Source organism: Leptopilina heterotoma, unplaced genomic scaffold (assembly GCF_015476425.1).
Source record: "Leptopilina heterotoma isolate Lh14 unplaced genomic scaffold, ASM1547642v1 Lhet_52, whole genome shotgun sequence".
Classification (NCBI taxonomy): domain Eukaryota; kingdom Metazoa; phylum Arthropoda; class Insecta; order Hymenoptera; family Figitidae; genus Leptopilina; species Leptopilina heterotoma.
In genome coordinates this window covers 4,895,735-4,911,848 of record NW_025111114.1, presented here as the reverse complement: position 1 = coordinate 4,911,848, position 16,114 = coordinate 4,895,735, and the positions used below count along the sequence as shown (strand labels likewise).

The window sequence follows — 16,114 nt, the reverse complement described above, 5'->3', positions numbered from 1 at the left end:
TGAATTTTAAGTTAATTAAAATTCAAAATTTTAGTAACAATTTTGTTTGAAATTAACTGAATTGTTAAATATTTGTTATTTAATTATAAGAACTTTCGAATAATCAAAATTTCTTTTTGTAGAAAAAATATTTACCTCGTTTTAAAAAGGTTGTGGCAACCCTGACGGTGAAATTTTAATTTTTGATTTGAATTCTAATAAAAAATTATTCCCAAGAGAAGCTTTTTCACGAAAAATGTAATTCTCACCTAAAGAGCAAAAACGTAACGTGCTAAATTTCTAATGCAGTGTTTGGATAATTATAAAGGTGTGAAATATTAATAATTATATCTAGATTATAAAAAATTTCCAGTGCTATTTACAATGGGCTGTAAAAATCAGTACCAAGCCAAAAGGAAGGTGTCGAGTGTAGGTGTTTTGTAAAATCGTGAACATGGCGTAAATAGAATCTTAGAATTTTTTATATCACATTTTTTTTTAATACAGAAAAATTAATTTCTTTCCTCAAAATTCCAAGATTCTTCACAATTGATTAAAATCGTGACTAACCATGTAATTACAAAACATAATCGCAACAGTACCAACCTCATATCCTTCCTTCAGATGAAACGAGTTACACAAAAAAAAAATATATCGTTAAAAATTGATAACAAAATTAAAATTTATTTTCTAGTAAAAAGAAAAAAAAAATTTTTTAAAAAGCGTTCACGTCATTTTAATAAGCGCGAAAGTTAATTTTCATACTCGCGTCAATTCAAATTGCAAAAATATTTAGATCAAACATTTTTGTTAATTAAACTCAAAAAAAAAATCAGTGAAAAAAAACCCCTTTTTTTACTAACTCACCGACTCATTTTTAGCCTAGAACGAAAATTAATCGAAATTATTTAGATAAGATAGAAAAGAAAAAAATAAATGAAAAATTTATTTTGGTAATTCTTGCATTCGAGAATAATTTTTTTTTTTTTGAATATACGAACCTCGCCTTCGCCATTAGCTTGTTCTGTCTGTTTCTCGGGATAAACACCGGCTCTGAGGAATGACGCTTTCCACGAATCGACATCGTCCTGAGTCTCGCAACTCAATTCCAATTGTTTATAATCCTTGTAAACGTTTCTTCCCTCGGGATTGAAAAGAGCGAACAAGTGACGTCGTGACATAAAGCCCTGCTCCAAATCACGAAGTTTCAAGCCATCCAGCGGCAACATATATTTCTTCTCTCGTTCCTAAAAATTTCGAGCAAAACAATAAGTAAATGAACGAATAAAAAAAAATCCACGCTTCGCACTCGTAATATTAAAACCTATTTACCGCTTTTTTTAGGATTTGTTACTATTAAAATCTATTTACTATTTTTTTACGATTTGCTAATATTTGGATTCTTTTTTCAGATTTGAGTAAAAAACTACGATTAGAGCTAAAATACGATTATTAATTTACAAGTTAATTTATTTAAATCTAAAATTTTTTAGCACCATTTTATGGAAAGTAATTCCTTATTTCATTCTATTAGAATAAAAAAATATAATTCCTGCACAATTCTTTTTTAGTTAGATTTAAATTACATTTTTATAAATTTTGACAAAAACAACCACAATTTTTATAAAAAAAAAACAAACAATTTTAATCTCACAAGATAGTCATATGAGAGAAGTAAAGATACCCAAAGTGGCAGAAAATATATCAAATTATTAAAAATGTTATAAACTGTCTTTAAACTTTATTTATCACCTTAAAAGTTAAAAAAAAACCACAACGAGATTGCAATTTTCTAAAATAATCAATTATTTTTTTATTTAGATAATTGAATTCTCGTAGTTGAATTCTGATAAAAATTTATTTAAAAAAAGAATTTCAATTAAAATTTTAGAAAATAATTGAATATTCAAAACTTTATAAGTAAAAAATGTTTAGAAATAATTAAAATGATTAAAAGATTTCAAATTAAAATCTTTGGAAATAATTTGAATTTTGAGTACACTTGAAATGCTTGAAATTAAAAATTGTGGAGAACTCGATTTTTTTTTTAAATTTTAGTTACAATTTGTTTAAATTAGTTGAATTATTGAATATTGATTTAATTTAAAAACTTTCGAATAATAAAAATTTCTTTTTCTAGAAAAAAAATTACTTTGAAATTTTTTTCATAATCCAATTTTTTTTTTAGAATCATTAAAAATTCTAAAAAAAGTAATTTTTTAAATTGTTTATTAAAATTCTTCAAAAAATTAATTAGTTTCTTAAATTGTTTAGATATTCTTTTAATGGAATTTAATTATTTTCGAAAAATTGCATTACAATTTTTAAAAAAAACCAATTCAATAGAATTAAATATTATTAATTTTTGAAAAATCAATTATCTTATAAAAAAGTAAATTAAAATTTTAAAAAATCTAATTTTTTAGACTTTATAATTACGATTATAGAGAAATTATATATTTTCATATTTGTATTAAAAATTCCTCGAAAACTTGATTTTTCTTTTGTATTTTCGAAAAATTCTTGTAAAAAGTTCAATTATTTTCCAAAAATTGTATTAAGTGGAAATATTTCAATTATACATAAATTAAAATTTATTATCTTTCAAAAATTATTTAAAGCTATTCATAATTTTTAAGAATTCTTTATTAAATTTAAAAAAAAACAAGAAAAATAACAATTTTTATGAAAAAATTGAATTTTTGTATTTAAATACTTGAATTCTAGAAGAATTTTTTCAAAATTATTAAAAACAATTGATAATCAATTTGGAAAAGGATTTTAGCCAAAATTCTAGAAATTAATTGAAATTAATTAAAATTCTAAAAAATAACTTGAATTTGGAAGAATTACGGTTGTAATTTATAGAAATAATTAAATTTCCAAATGTTTTACACATTGAAATTATTTCGTTTGAACTTGTGAGAAAAGTAAATATGTAATAATATTTTTTGAATTTTCCCAGAGTAATTTTTTAATAATAATTTTTTTTGTAGAATTTTCCAATAAATATTAAAATATTTATTAATTTAACAAAAAGTTATTGAATTTTTTAATAATTTAATTCAGAAATTCTGCAAAAGATGTTTTTTTTTAAATTGTAATTAAAATATTTTGAAAATAGTTGAACTCTCGAAAATAATTTCTCAAAAAAATTGAAATTGGAAATTTTGTCAAATTTTATTAAAATAAAATATTTATATTTTTGAGAGAATTTAATTTTTTTACTTTCAAAAATAATTTTTAAATATGATCGTATTTTTAAAGAATTTTAACTAAAAATTTGAAAAATAATTGAATTTCAAAAAAATTAAAAATTGTAATTATCACCAAGATAAGAAAAGAAATTAATTTTCATGATGAAAGTCAGAAAAATACATAAATTATTTTAGAGACTTTAATTTTTTTACTTTTAAAAATTATTTTTGAGTTCTATAATCGTATTTTTAAAGAATTCTAACTGAAAATTTGGAAAATAATGAATTTCACAAGAATTTAGAATTGAAATTATGACAATGAAAAGAAAAGAAATTCATTTTCTTTCTGAAAGTCAGGAAAATATATAAGCAAATTTTTGTGATAACTCAGAAAAAATGAGTTACTTTAAATCGACTAAATCGAATTTTTTTGGTCGTTAAATTTAATTTTTCGACAGTTACTCTTTTACTACTTCTTTTTAATCTTCAAAGTAATTTTTCCTGTCATCTCAATGTTAATTAATAGTTGCTGTTGTTAATGAATGTTTTTGAAATTAATTTGTTTATTAATTTTCTTGAAATTAATTTGTTTATTCATTTTCTTAAAAAATTAATTTGGTAATTAATTTTCTTGAAATTAATTTGACAAAAATTAATTTTCTTGAAACTATTTAACGAGTGCGAGGCCTGAATTCACAAATTCCTCTATATTATTAATCAGAAAAAATTACCTCTTCATCTTTAAACCAGGAGATGCTTTCCGAAGTGAGAACGAACCAATAATCTCTTGAGCCACCTTTCATAATTCCTAAATTATGAATGCACATGTATCCCTTCCGAATGACTTGATTGCCCAAAGTATGACGTCCAGTTTTCACTGAATTTTCGGAAGACTGTTGAGCGCTGCAACAAAAAAAATATTAAACTATGAAACAATGAAATGAAAGCGCAACAATGCAAAGCCTAATTTGATCAAGAAAATCACACACAACAAACTATATTCTCCAAAAGAAAAAAAAGTTTCTCTCTTTTATTTAAAAAAAAAAAATTATCCAATTTCACCAACTTTACAAAGAAAAAAAAACATACACAAATAATTAATTTTCAATTTGAATTCAGCAATATTGAAATGTAAAAAGAAAATTAATATTTTCATTTTTTGTCAACTTTTTTTTTTATTAATTTGTCTTAAAAGGGTAGATTTAAATTTTCCTATCGAATTTTAGATTTTTTGAATTTTTTCATTATTAATTCTCTAAAAATGGAGAATGGATAGAAAATTTAATATTTAATGAAAATGAATTCGAAAGAAGCAAAATAAGTAATAAAAGTAGCAAAATAATATTCCACTCTCATATAGTTGATTTCGCATTTGAATTTTAAAAGCGTTTTTTTTTTATGTCCAAAAAAAGCCAAATGTGATAAAAATTTCTAAATTCGTAAAAGAAATCGTAAAAGTGTAAAATTTTATAAAATTTTAACAATTATCGAATGCTGAATAAATTATCCAAAAATGTAACGAAACTAGGTATATCTAAATAATGTGAAAATAATTAATAAATTGTCCAAAAAATGAAACTAAAACGTAATTTAATTCCATATTAAATATATATATGTACAAATTTACAATGAAAATTTAATTTGCCTACATGAATATGTAAATTGAAAAATCAAATGTTTTTTTCTCCTCGTAAAAAAATAGAAAAAAAGAAAAATCTAAAAGTGCTTAGACTACTGTGAATTATTTTTATTTTCTCATTTATTTCCGGAGGGGGGAGGAAAAACGTGCAAAACGGAGAAGAAAATTCTAAAAACATGCCAAGGATATGATAAAATCAAAAAAAGAAAAAGAAAAAGTTTTTTTTTGAGAAAACGTCTAATATACATCGAATTGAAATAAAAAGAATTGTTTCGCACATGCAGTAATTTTAAATTAAAAACGTTATCGGCAAATAAGCTTGCGAAAACAACAATCGTGCTTTTTTTTTTATAACAGAGCAAAACGATAAAAAATTGACCAATTTTCCGTTGACATAGTGCACATACAATTTTATAAAAAAGAAAAAAAATTCTTTACACAATAGTCGAGATGGAATTTTAAATTATTTAGATAATTAGAATTTTTTAGACAATTAAAATTAATAGCTAAATTATTTGTAAATAAAATTATTTATAACTAAAATTATTTATAACTAAAATTATTTATTACTAAAATTATTTCTAATTAAAATTATTCATAACTAAAATTATTTAAAATTGAAATTATTTAGGTATAAAAAGTGAAAATTTTAACTACGTACAAAACATTCATTGTTATCAATAAATATTTGAATGATTAAAATCAATATCAAGTCAAAAAGAGAAAAAAAAGAAAAGTAGAAAATTTGAGTCAAAAATTAAATTCAAAGTTAGATTGGAAAATTTATTTTTTTTTAAATTTCTAATTTCAATTAGAATAATTGGAAAAACCATTAATTTTCAATAAATTAAATTACATCACAGAATTAATATTTTATTTTCTGAATTGAAATAAAATTATTTTCTTATTACAAAAATTCAATTTTTTTATTTTGTTTATAAAATATTTTTTATTTCGTTTATAAAATTTTTTTTTGTATTTTAAATCTTTTAAATCTATTAAAATTAGAAAACAAAAATCTAGTAGAAATAAAAAAACAAATTATCAAATCAAATAAATTTTTTTCATTCAAATATTTAGAAAATTAAAAGAAATTACAAAATTATTTATTGAGAAATATTTCAGTAAAAATAAAAATTAATCTATGTAGAAATTCAAAAAACAAAATATCTAATAAAAAAATTTCTCTCACTCAAATATTTAGAAAATTAAAAGAAATTCAAATTGAGAAATATTTTACAGTAAAAATAAAAAATAAAACCAGACAAATTAAAAAACAAATTATTGAAAATAAATTACTATTAATTAAATTATTAAATAAATTCTCAATTTTCATTTAAATTATTAAATATAATTAGTTATTAATTTTAAGTATCAAATAAAAAAAAATTTTCTTTTATTCAACTATTTCGAAAATTAATAGAAATTTCAATTAATTGAGAAATATTTTAGTATAAAGAAAATAAATGAATAAATAAAATAAATCTAGTAAAATAAAAAAAAATCAAATAAAAAAAATTTCTTTCATTCAAATATTTGAAAGAGTAAAAGAAATTCAAATTAATTAAGAAATATTTCAATAAAAAAAATATCATCAACTACAGTAAATCACTATACATAATAAAACATTTATTTTGGAAAAAATATATTAATTATTAGTCTCAAAAAAAACCATACTTTTCAAAATTATTGCATATGAGATACTACCAAAAAAAAACACTGAAAATATGTTAATTTCGCCAAATTTTGTATAAAAAATGTCGCTTGGATATAAGAAAAGAAGGTTTTTGCAAATGAGAAGATAAAGTACAAATTCAGAAAAAAAAGAATAAAAATAAAATGAAATAAGAAAAATAAATAAAAAAAAAATACGAAATTTAAAAGCAAACAGGAGATAAAAATTTTTTTTTGAAACAAGACTATATAGAATGAAGAAATAGCGGAAAAAAGGAGGAAAATAGAATGTGGTGGAGTTTCTTGATTGCGTGTTAATTGTCTTACCTTGAATTATACATACTGGCTGCCGCGCTGCCGGTGTAATTAAATAATTGGTTTTATTTGTAACGTGAAATACAGTCAATGCACGTAAAGAACATACGTCGGAAATAAGATATGACAAGATTTTCATTTTTTTTTTTTTTGACTGGGCAAAACGTAAACTAAAAATAAAATTATTCGTTTTATGACATTGATCTAAAAAGTTTACAATTTTTTCTCTAATGCAATTTTGCCATTAATTAATAAATAAATAAATTAATTAAATTAATTCAAATTAAGTATAAATTAATTAAATTAATTCAAATTAAGTATAAATTAATTAATTTAAATTAATTAATATTAATTAATACTAAATAAATTAATTTAATAAAAAGTGAGTTAATTAAATCTATTTTGATTTTAAAACGTTTTTTTCTTTTTTCAATATTACCTTTTGCCCATTGTAATTAAATTACGAAAATCAGTATGTAAATCGATTCTCCTAACTTGATAGCGAATTCGACAATATTTCGACAAAATTATTATTTTTCCGCAAAAATAAATTTTTACCTTCGTTAAGTTTACTTTCATAATTAAATTATTCGAAATAAAAATCGAAAATTAATTTAATAATTTTTTATACTTGAAAACAAGGTACGACAATTTTTTCCTCATATTGAATTCGCTAAAAGTATTTGAAAAACTTCTACGCAAACTGGTTGATAAAGCATTATTATATTTTATTCACGATAAAAAAAAACCTGTTTATTAACAATTCAAAAATTGGAAAATTAAATTTAATAGAAAAAAAAGGAAGAAAATGTAATCATTTTTAATCACTGTCGATAATAATCAAAAACAGTAAATAATTCAATGAAATAATTAACGAATAATTCTTTATCACCCAGTTTCTTGTAAAACCAAAAAAAAAGACAGAAAAAAAAGAAACAATGAATAATGAAGTTCTGCAAAAATATTAGGAGAATGAGTTACAAAAAATATGAAATATGTACATAATGTAAATTTTCTATTTTCTATTATCAAAAAAAAAAAATATATTATAAAATCGACTCTCTTTGTATGCACAATGTCATACGGTTATATAATTTTTGTACGTTATTAATAGTACAAAAAAAATTATTAAAAACAAGTTTTAATCAACCAGGAATATTGTGCCTTTACATTTTTTTTGGATGAACTATAATAATAATAATAATAGAGAAAGAAAAATGAGAAAAGCGACAAAGCCCAAGAATTACTAAAAAAGTTTTAACCTGCACGGGACATGCACTGGTTTCAGAAAAATTATCAGGATTCATAACTGTGCCTAAAGATAAGCATAGAAATGGGGACTATTGTGAAATAAAATATAAATATACAGAAATATATACACTGAAAAAAAATCATTTCAAGAAAAATTTATTCGATTCTATTGTCTGTGATAAAATAAATAAATCTTTTTTTTATTCAAATCAAATAAATTTAATTTTTAATTTTTTTTTATTTAAATCGAATAAATGCAATTTGAATAAATTAAATTCGATCAATATCAGTATTTGAAGTTTGCAACAAAAACGATTTCATCGATTTGAGTAAAAATTAGTAAAAATATTTATAATAGACAAGTGATTTTTAAATCAAATTTTTGTGTAATTATTTGATTCAAAAAAATATTTTTAATAGACAAGTGATTTTTTAATCAAATTTTTTTTAGTGTAGGTAATTATTCGACTAAAGAAAATATTTATAATAGACAAGTGATTTTTTAATCAAATTTTTTTTAGTGTAATTATTTATCTCAAGAAATTATTTGATAGATAATTATTTGACTCAAGAAAATATTTATAATAGAAAAGTGATTTTTTTAATCAAATTTTTTTTTTTTTAGTGAAATTATTTAACTCGAGAAAATATTTGACAAATGATTTTTGAATGAAATAAATTTTTTTTCAGTGTATAAATATAATATATAAGTATATTGAATATTTATATAAGAGATTTTTTTTTCGCCAAATATTACAAATAATTGCGCCCCCATTAAAAAAAAATTAAAGCAAAAAATTATGACTTGATTCTCTTTTCAATTGAGAAAGAGAAAAGATAGAGAGAGAGAGGTGATTGCGAAAAAATTTGTGAAACAATACGACCATGCAGTGCATCGTATAGGTGCTGAAAACCTACAGGGTGAAAACTAATCGGAAATTAAAATGTGCAGTGAAAATATTTTGACACTTTTCAATGACAATAAAAAGTTTTTACGGCTTTGCACTTAAAATTTGCTTTTCTACCAAACAAAAAAATATGCCTTTATTTTCAAAGAAATTTCTTTTTTCGCAAATTTTCTAAGTCTCCAATTTTGTTTTTGATGCGAAAAAAAAAGTAAGAAAAAAAGAACTAACTCAATTATATAAAAATCTAAGTAGCTTAGCTTTTTTCAGATTTTGCAAATCAAGCCTACAGTATTTTAATTTCTTTTGGCTTTCAAATTCGCTTCTATTTCTATTTAGGAAAAAAATAGCTTTTCTTTCTTTTCTTTTTTTTTTTTTTTGAATAGAATGTGCCTAAAAGGAGTGCTTGCTAAAATAATATTGCGCAATTTTAGAAAAAATTGGTGTAAGGGATTTTTTTTTCTTTTCTTTTTTTGAATTTTGCTCTCGAATTTTGAAAATAGACATCCACTTACTTGGCAAATCCAATGAAGTCTTCGTGATTTGTGTTCATGTATGCGAGTTCGCAATCAACTAAAAGAATTAAATGCTCCTTGCACATTTGCTCGCGTTGCCTCACATGTGTCGTTATGATTCTCTCCGTCTCCTCCCTTAATCTAGGATAACGTGACATCTGCAAAATTCAACATTTGCTTTTTTCAACATTCTGATAACTATTCAAAGAGAAAAAAAGAAGACAGAATATTAAAATATACGAAAAATAATTAAAAGACAAAAAAAAAATTACAAGATTCTAAGAAAAAAAAGAAATAATATTAAAATATACGAAAAATAATTAAAATATGTACCAACAAAAAAAAATTACAAGATTTCAAATATCTCACCCGATCTGTACAAATGCGCACAACATTGCTAAGTTCCTGCACGACTAGATCCACACATTTAAGACTTGGCTCTTTGAGCCTATTTATTTGTTTTTTAACTATAGCTTCAAAAGCCATGTCGGGAGTGAAGAGTCCAACCCTGATACCTGAAAAGAAATAAAATTTTTCTTATTCTTTTCAAAAATTATTATTCTTACGACTATTATTATTATTATTATCTGTAGTTCACAGTTTAAAGTCAGTTACATTTCTTTGCTTATTTTGATTCCTAATTCATTTGACAATTATTATTTTTAAATAACTTTTCGAATTTTAAAATTAGTGAAATTTTAATTTAATATTTTTCAATTAAGATTAAGATTTTATTAAGATTAAGATGAAAATTAAATTTAATTATTTGAAGATTAAATAATAACAAAAGTGAATTAAACAAAATTGTTTCGACTAATTTCGAAATTCCTAATTTCAGAAGATTTTTGTTTATTTTTTTTTTACAAAAAAAGTTATAATTTTTCAAACTTTTAAAATTTCAAAATCTAAAATAAATATTAAATCTTGCATTGGATTTTATTAAAAAAAAACAATTCAAAACAATTAAATTCTTTCGACGAATTTCATTAAAATATTATCAACATTAAAATATTTTAAAAAGTTAAAATTATACCGAATAATTTTTATTAAAATTTTTGAAAATAATTGAATTCTTTCCAGAAATTTTATTGAAATTGCATTGAAAATAATTGAATTCCTCAAAAGAATTTTATTATTTACCAAAAGTAATTCAATTGCTTTAAAGAATTTTATTAAAATTTTTGAAGACGAATTTAATTAAAATTTCATAAAAATTTGTTTAAAAAATTTAAATCTTTTAAAAAATTTTTGAAAAGTAATTGAATTGCTTTGAAAAATTTTTAAAGACGAATTTAATTAAAATTTGTTTAAAAAATTAAAATCTTTCTATTATATTTCTATTTCTATTATAATTTATATTAAAATTTTTGAAATTATAATAATTGAATTGTTTCGAGGAACTTTATTAAAAACCAGCAAATGTTACGCGCGAAAGCACGCGGAACGTGATGTTCAATTTATTATTATTATGCAAATTACAAAAAATTTTTATTTTCAAATATGAATTTTTGAATAATTTCAAATTCAAAATTTTAAAAGTAAATAATTAATTTTTCTTGCTTATCAATTTTTAAAATTTCAATAAAATTTTTCGCAAGAATTCAATTATTCGAATAAAAAATTCAATTATTTTTAAACAAAATTTCAATAAAATTTCACAAACGAATACAATTATGTTCTAAAATTTAAAAAAAGCCTTCAAATCAATTCATATATTTTTTTAAATATATTAAAATCCTTGCAAAAATTCAATTATTTTCAAAAAAATTCAGGAATTAAATTTTTTTCTTAATTCGTTATACAAAATTTCAATAGAATTCAATTATTTTGTAAAATTTTTATAAATTCTGTAAAAAAATTCAATTATATTTCTAAATAATTGAATTCTTTTCAAAAATTCAATTATTTTTAATACAATTTTGATAACATTTCATGAAAGATTAAAATTTTTTTTTTTAAATATTTTTCGAAAAAATTCAATTATTTTCCAAAATTACAATAAACTCTATGAAACAATTCAATTATATTTATAAATAGTAAAATTCTTTGCAAAAATTTAATTATTTTCTAAAAATTTTCACGAAAGAATTTAATTATTTTCTAAAAAATTTTACGGAAGAATTTAATTATTTTCTAAAATTTTAATAAAATCCAATAATTATATGTTTAATTTCAAATATTAACAAACACGATTATAATTTTAAAAACTTGAAAGAATTTGTTCATAAAAATTCAGTTATTTTTAAAGTTTTTAATTAAAATTAGTAAAAAATTAGAAAAAAATTCATCAAGAGAATTCAATTACTTTCCTAAGTAATAAAATTCTTCGACGGAACTCTATTAGTATCATATTTTTTGATAAAATTCTTTGCAAAAATTTGATGATTTTCAATATATATTTTAATTTAAAAAAAAAAAATCGTCTGAAGAATTTTATTATATTTACGAAAGTATGTAATTGAATTGCTTTGAAGAGTTTTATTTAAATTTTTGAAGGCGAATTTAATAACATTGATATTGAAAATAATTAAATTCTTATAAACAAATATCAAAATTTTTGAAAATAATTGAAATTTTTTTTATCAATTTTATTAAAATTTCAATTTCAAAATTTGAATTTCTGCAATGAATTTTATTAAAACATTAAAAAATAATTGAATTCTGCCAAGAACTTTTATTAAAATTGATTTTAAAAAAATTAATTTCTGTAAAAAATTTTATTTAAACTTTCAAAAATAATTGAATTCTTATGAAAATTTTTAGTATTTATAAAAATAATTGAATTGTTTCGAAGAATTTTATTCAAATTTTTAAAGAGGAATTTAATTAAAATGATATTGAAAGTAACTGAAATATATCGAAAATCGTTTTAATTCTTACTTTAAAAAATAATCGAATTTTGTCGTGAAATTTTTATTGAAATTGCATTGAAAATAGCTGAATTGTTTTAAACATATTTTATCAAAATTTTTGAAAATAATTAAATTCTTTCAAAGAACTTTATAAAAATTTTTTAAAAAATTGAATTTCAGCAAAGAATTTTATTAAATTTTTTGAAATTAATAAATAATAATCAAGTAGTTAATAAGTGAATTTATTTTTACTTCGAATCTGAAATTATTCAAAAATTGAAGATATTTAAAATTAAAAACTACGATTTGCATAATAATAATTATAAATGGATAGCGCGTTTCTTTGCGCTTATCATTTACTACTTTTTCAAATAAATAATTTCCAACGAACAAAAAAAAAAGAAATTCTACTAAAGATATAAATTCTCTTAAATTAAATAAATAATCAACAATAATTTTTAAATTACCATGAATATTTCTAATTGCGAAAGCAATTTCCCTTCGAAGTTCCTTCTCGTCGAATTCCATTTTAACAATTTCAAATGGAAAGCGCTCGTGGAATAATCGATTGATTTTTGCACCGCCACTAAGTTCCATTGTGTTGATTTGCGCGGAACCGGAACCCTCGATAGTCCTCTCGAAATCCGATTGCAACGATTGTATCATTCTGTTGAAAAGAAAAATTATTATTTACCAAAAATATTGCACAATCAATTGAAATAGTAAAAATAACGGGTCGAGAGCCATGAATTAATGTTTATTGGCATTAATGATTAACAAGAAAGGAAAAAAAAAAGAATTGAATTATTATTTTCCACAAACATGTCAATTAAACATCACAAAGAAAAAGTATATAATAAACCAATACAAAGATTATTATTAATTATATATAGCAAACTTAAAACAATTTCTGTTAGTGTTTTTTTTTCAATCTTTTAAAACAATGGCGACAAATTTAGTTAATATATTTTTTGTTTTTATACTTATTATTTTTTCTAAACTAAAATTAACTTTTAAATTTCAAATTAACTTTCAATCGAAAGGAAAAATTTCAGGGTTGCCACGCTTTTGCTCATTTCAAATTCCCTGATTTTTCCAGGTTTTTCAGGTTAAAAAGCGGAATTTAACTAAAATTATAAAATCTAACTAAAATTCTTCTTTAAATTAATTATTTTTAATAATTTTTGAAAAACTTCAAATCCTTTTGTTTACAATTCAATTTTATGAAATTTTATCGATTATTCGGAAATTCTTCAATCAAACATATATATTAGAAAATAAAACCTTTTAAATAACCTAAAAAAAATTCAATTAAACTTTTTAAAAAAGAATTAAATCTTTTTGCTTTTGAATTAATAAATTTTACTATTAAATTAGTAGAAACGACTATTTATTAGGAAAATCTGATAATTCAAAAGCAAAAAATCAGTCACTAATTCAAATTAGAAAACATTTTTACTAATTCAAATTTAGAGAGTTTAATATTCAATTATTATCTAAAATTTTAACTGGAATTCATATTTAAATCAATTTTTATTAGAAAATTTTACGAGAATTCAATTATTTAAATACAAAAAAAAAAAATTTATTGAAGAATTGAATGTTTTTTAAAATTGAACTATCATTTAAAGAATTTTATCAACAAATTTTTAAATAGGTAATTAAAATTCTTTTGACGAATTTTAATAACATTTTTAAGAATAATTTCATTTTTCGAGAAATTAGATTAAAAATAATTGAATCTCCGTAAAAAAATTTGATTGAATTGAGAAAAGTTTTTGAAAATAATGGAAATTTTGACTAGAATTTTATTAAAAATAATTGAATCTCTGTAAAAAAAAATTTTATTGAATTGAGAAAAATTTTTGAAAATAATTGAATTTTGGAGAAAAATGTTATTATTTATAAAGATAATTGAAATTTTGAGGAGAATTTTTTTAAACTTTTGATTAATAAAATTGAATTTCTGCGAAGAATTTTATTACTTTTGAAAATAATTGAATTCTTGAGACGAATTTTAATAATATTTCTATTTGTGAAATTATTATTGAATTCTTTTGTGAAATTTTATTGAAATAGTAGATATTAAAAATAATTGAATTTTGATTAACTATTGAAATTAACTAAAGTTCTACGCAAAATTTTATTTAAGTTATTTTAAAAAAAAATTGAATTGTTAAAAAGAATTTCATTAAAATTATTGAAAATAATTTAATTCTTTCAAGAAATTGAATTTCTTTGATGAATTTTCATAAAATTTTTAAGAATAATTACATTTTTTGAGACATTCATTTAAAATTGTGTTAAAAATAATTGAATCTTTGTAAAAAAAATTTGATTGAATTGAGAAAAGTTATTAAAAACAATTGAAATTTTGACAAGAATTTTATTAAAATTTTTGAAAATAATTAAATTTTGGAGAACAATTTTATTATTTATAAAGATAATTGAAATTTTGAAGAGAATTTTTTTTTGAACTGTTGATCATAATTGAATTTTTGCAAAGAATTTTATTATTTTTGAAAATAATTGAATTCTTGAGACGAATTTTAATAATATTTCTGTTTAAATAATTGAATTCTTTCAAGAAATTGAATTTCTTTGATGAATATTCATAAAATTTTTAAGAATAATTACATTTTTCGAGAAATTCCTTTAAAATTGTATTAAAAATAATTGAATCTTTGTAAAAAAATTTGATTGAATTGAGAAAAGTTTTTGAGAAATAATTGAAATTTTGACAAGAATTTTATTAAAATTTTTCGAAAATAATTGAATTTTGGAGAAAAATTTTATTATTTATAAAGATAGTTGAAATTTATAAAGAATTTGTAAATAATAGAATTCTTGTGAAATTTTTATTTAATTAATTCATTCAAAAATTGAAATTTTACAGAATTTCAAATTTACAACCTTTTGAAGTTTATCTATTTTGAAATATTTAAGAAAAACTAAATTTCACGAATAAGCACAATAACTTTAGAAAACAATAATTTTCCAGGATTCCGATCAAAATTCCCTGACTTTTACAGGTTTTTTCAAGGTTTATAAAATTCCCTGACATTTCCAGGTTTTCTAGTTTTCGTGGCAAATCTGAATTTAATATTTTGACACATGCAGGGGAAAAAATAATTAGTAATCAAAATCTTCAAGGATACAAAGTACCTACAGTAAGAATCGAATAGATCTGAAAAATAAAAGAAACAATTTTTTCAGGACTCTCCACCCTAGAGAAAAGATTGAGAAGGAATTTTTCGTTTTTGCTTCAATCGGAAATTAAATTTTAGAAAAAAAAAACAATTCGTTTTTTTTTATTCTAATAGGGAAATTAAATTTTAGAAAAGGATAAAAACAATTCGTTGTTTTTTTTATTCTAATCGGGAATTAGTTATTTCATCAACAAATAACAAAAAGAACAGTGATTAAAATTTTTTCAAAAATATAAAAAACTTACTGTAACATAGCTTTTGTCTTGATTGAAGGATCATCTGGTCTAAAGTGTTTGTACTGTTCCACATCTTTTTCCAAAGTCAGCATCTGCTTTTGCAGTCTATCTCGTAAAGCAGGAAGTGTATCCCTAATATGATTTGTCAATTGTTGATTTAAAACTCGTTGTAAATAAGGAGTTCCTAATCTGTCAGCTAAATGTCGATATGAAGGATGACTGAAACAAATTCAATTTTTTTTAATTAATAATCCAATTTTTCTTTTTTCTATTTAATATTCAAAACATTCTTTTTATTATTTATTATTTATTTATTATTTCTTAATTTAGAATATAAAGAGA

General features: G+C 20.6%; 1 protein-coding gene across 3 annotated transcripts in view; it reads right to left on the bottom strand.

Moving 5' to 3' along the window:
* The window catches only part of LOC122508070 (dynamin), a 49,262-nt gene that overhangs the window by 23,921 nt on the left and 9,227 nt on the right, over window positions 1-16,114 (bottom strand). For 2 of the 3 annotated variants that reach the window (XM_043621162.1, XM_043621164.1), the window contains exons 6-12: window positions 15,782-15,991; window positions 12,795-12,994; window positions 9,845-9,990; window positions 9,476-9,633; window positions 6,817-6,843; window positions 3,908-4,079; window positions 981-1,226 (exon numbers count right to left, since the gene is read on the bottom strand). In XM_043621162.1, coding sequence (XP_043477097.1) covers window positions 981-1,226; window positions 3,908-4,079; window positions 6,817-6,843; window positions 9,476-9,633; window positions 9,845-9,990; window positions 12,795-12,994; window positions 15,782-15,991 — 1,159 coding nt within the window. The remainder of the gene's footprint in view (window positions 1-980; window positions 1,227-3,907; window positions 4,080-6,816; window positions 6,844-9,475; window positions 9,634-9,844; window positions 9,991-12,794; window positions 12,995-15,781; window positions 15,992-16,114) is intronic. The other variant, XM_043621163.1, reaches the window with a different exon arrangement.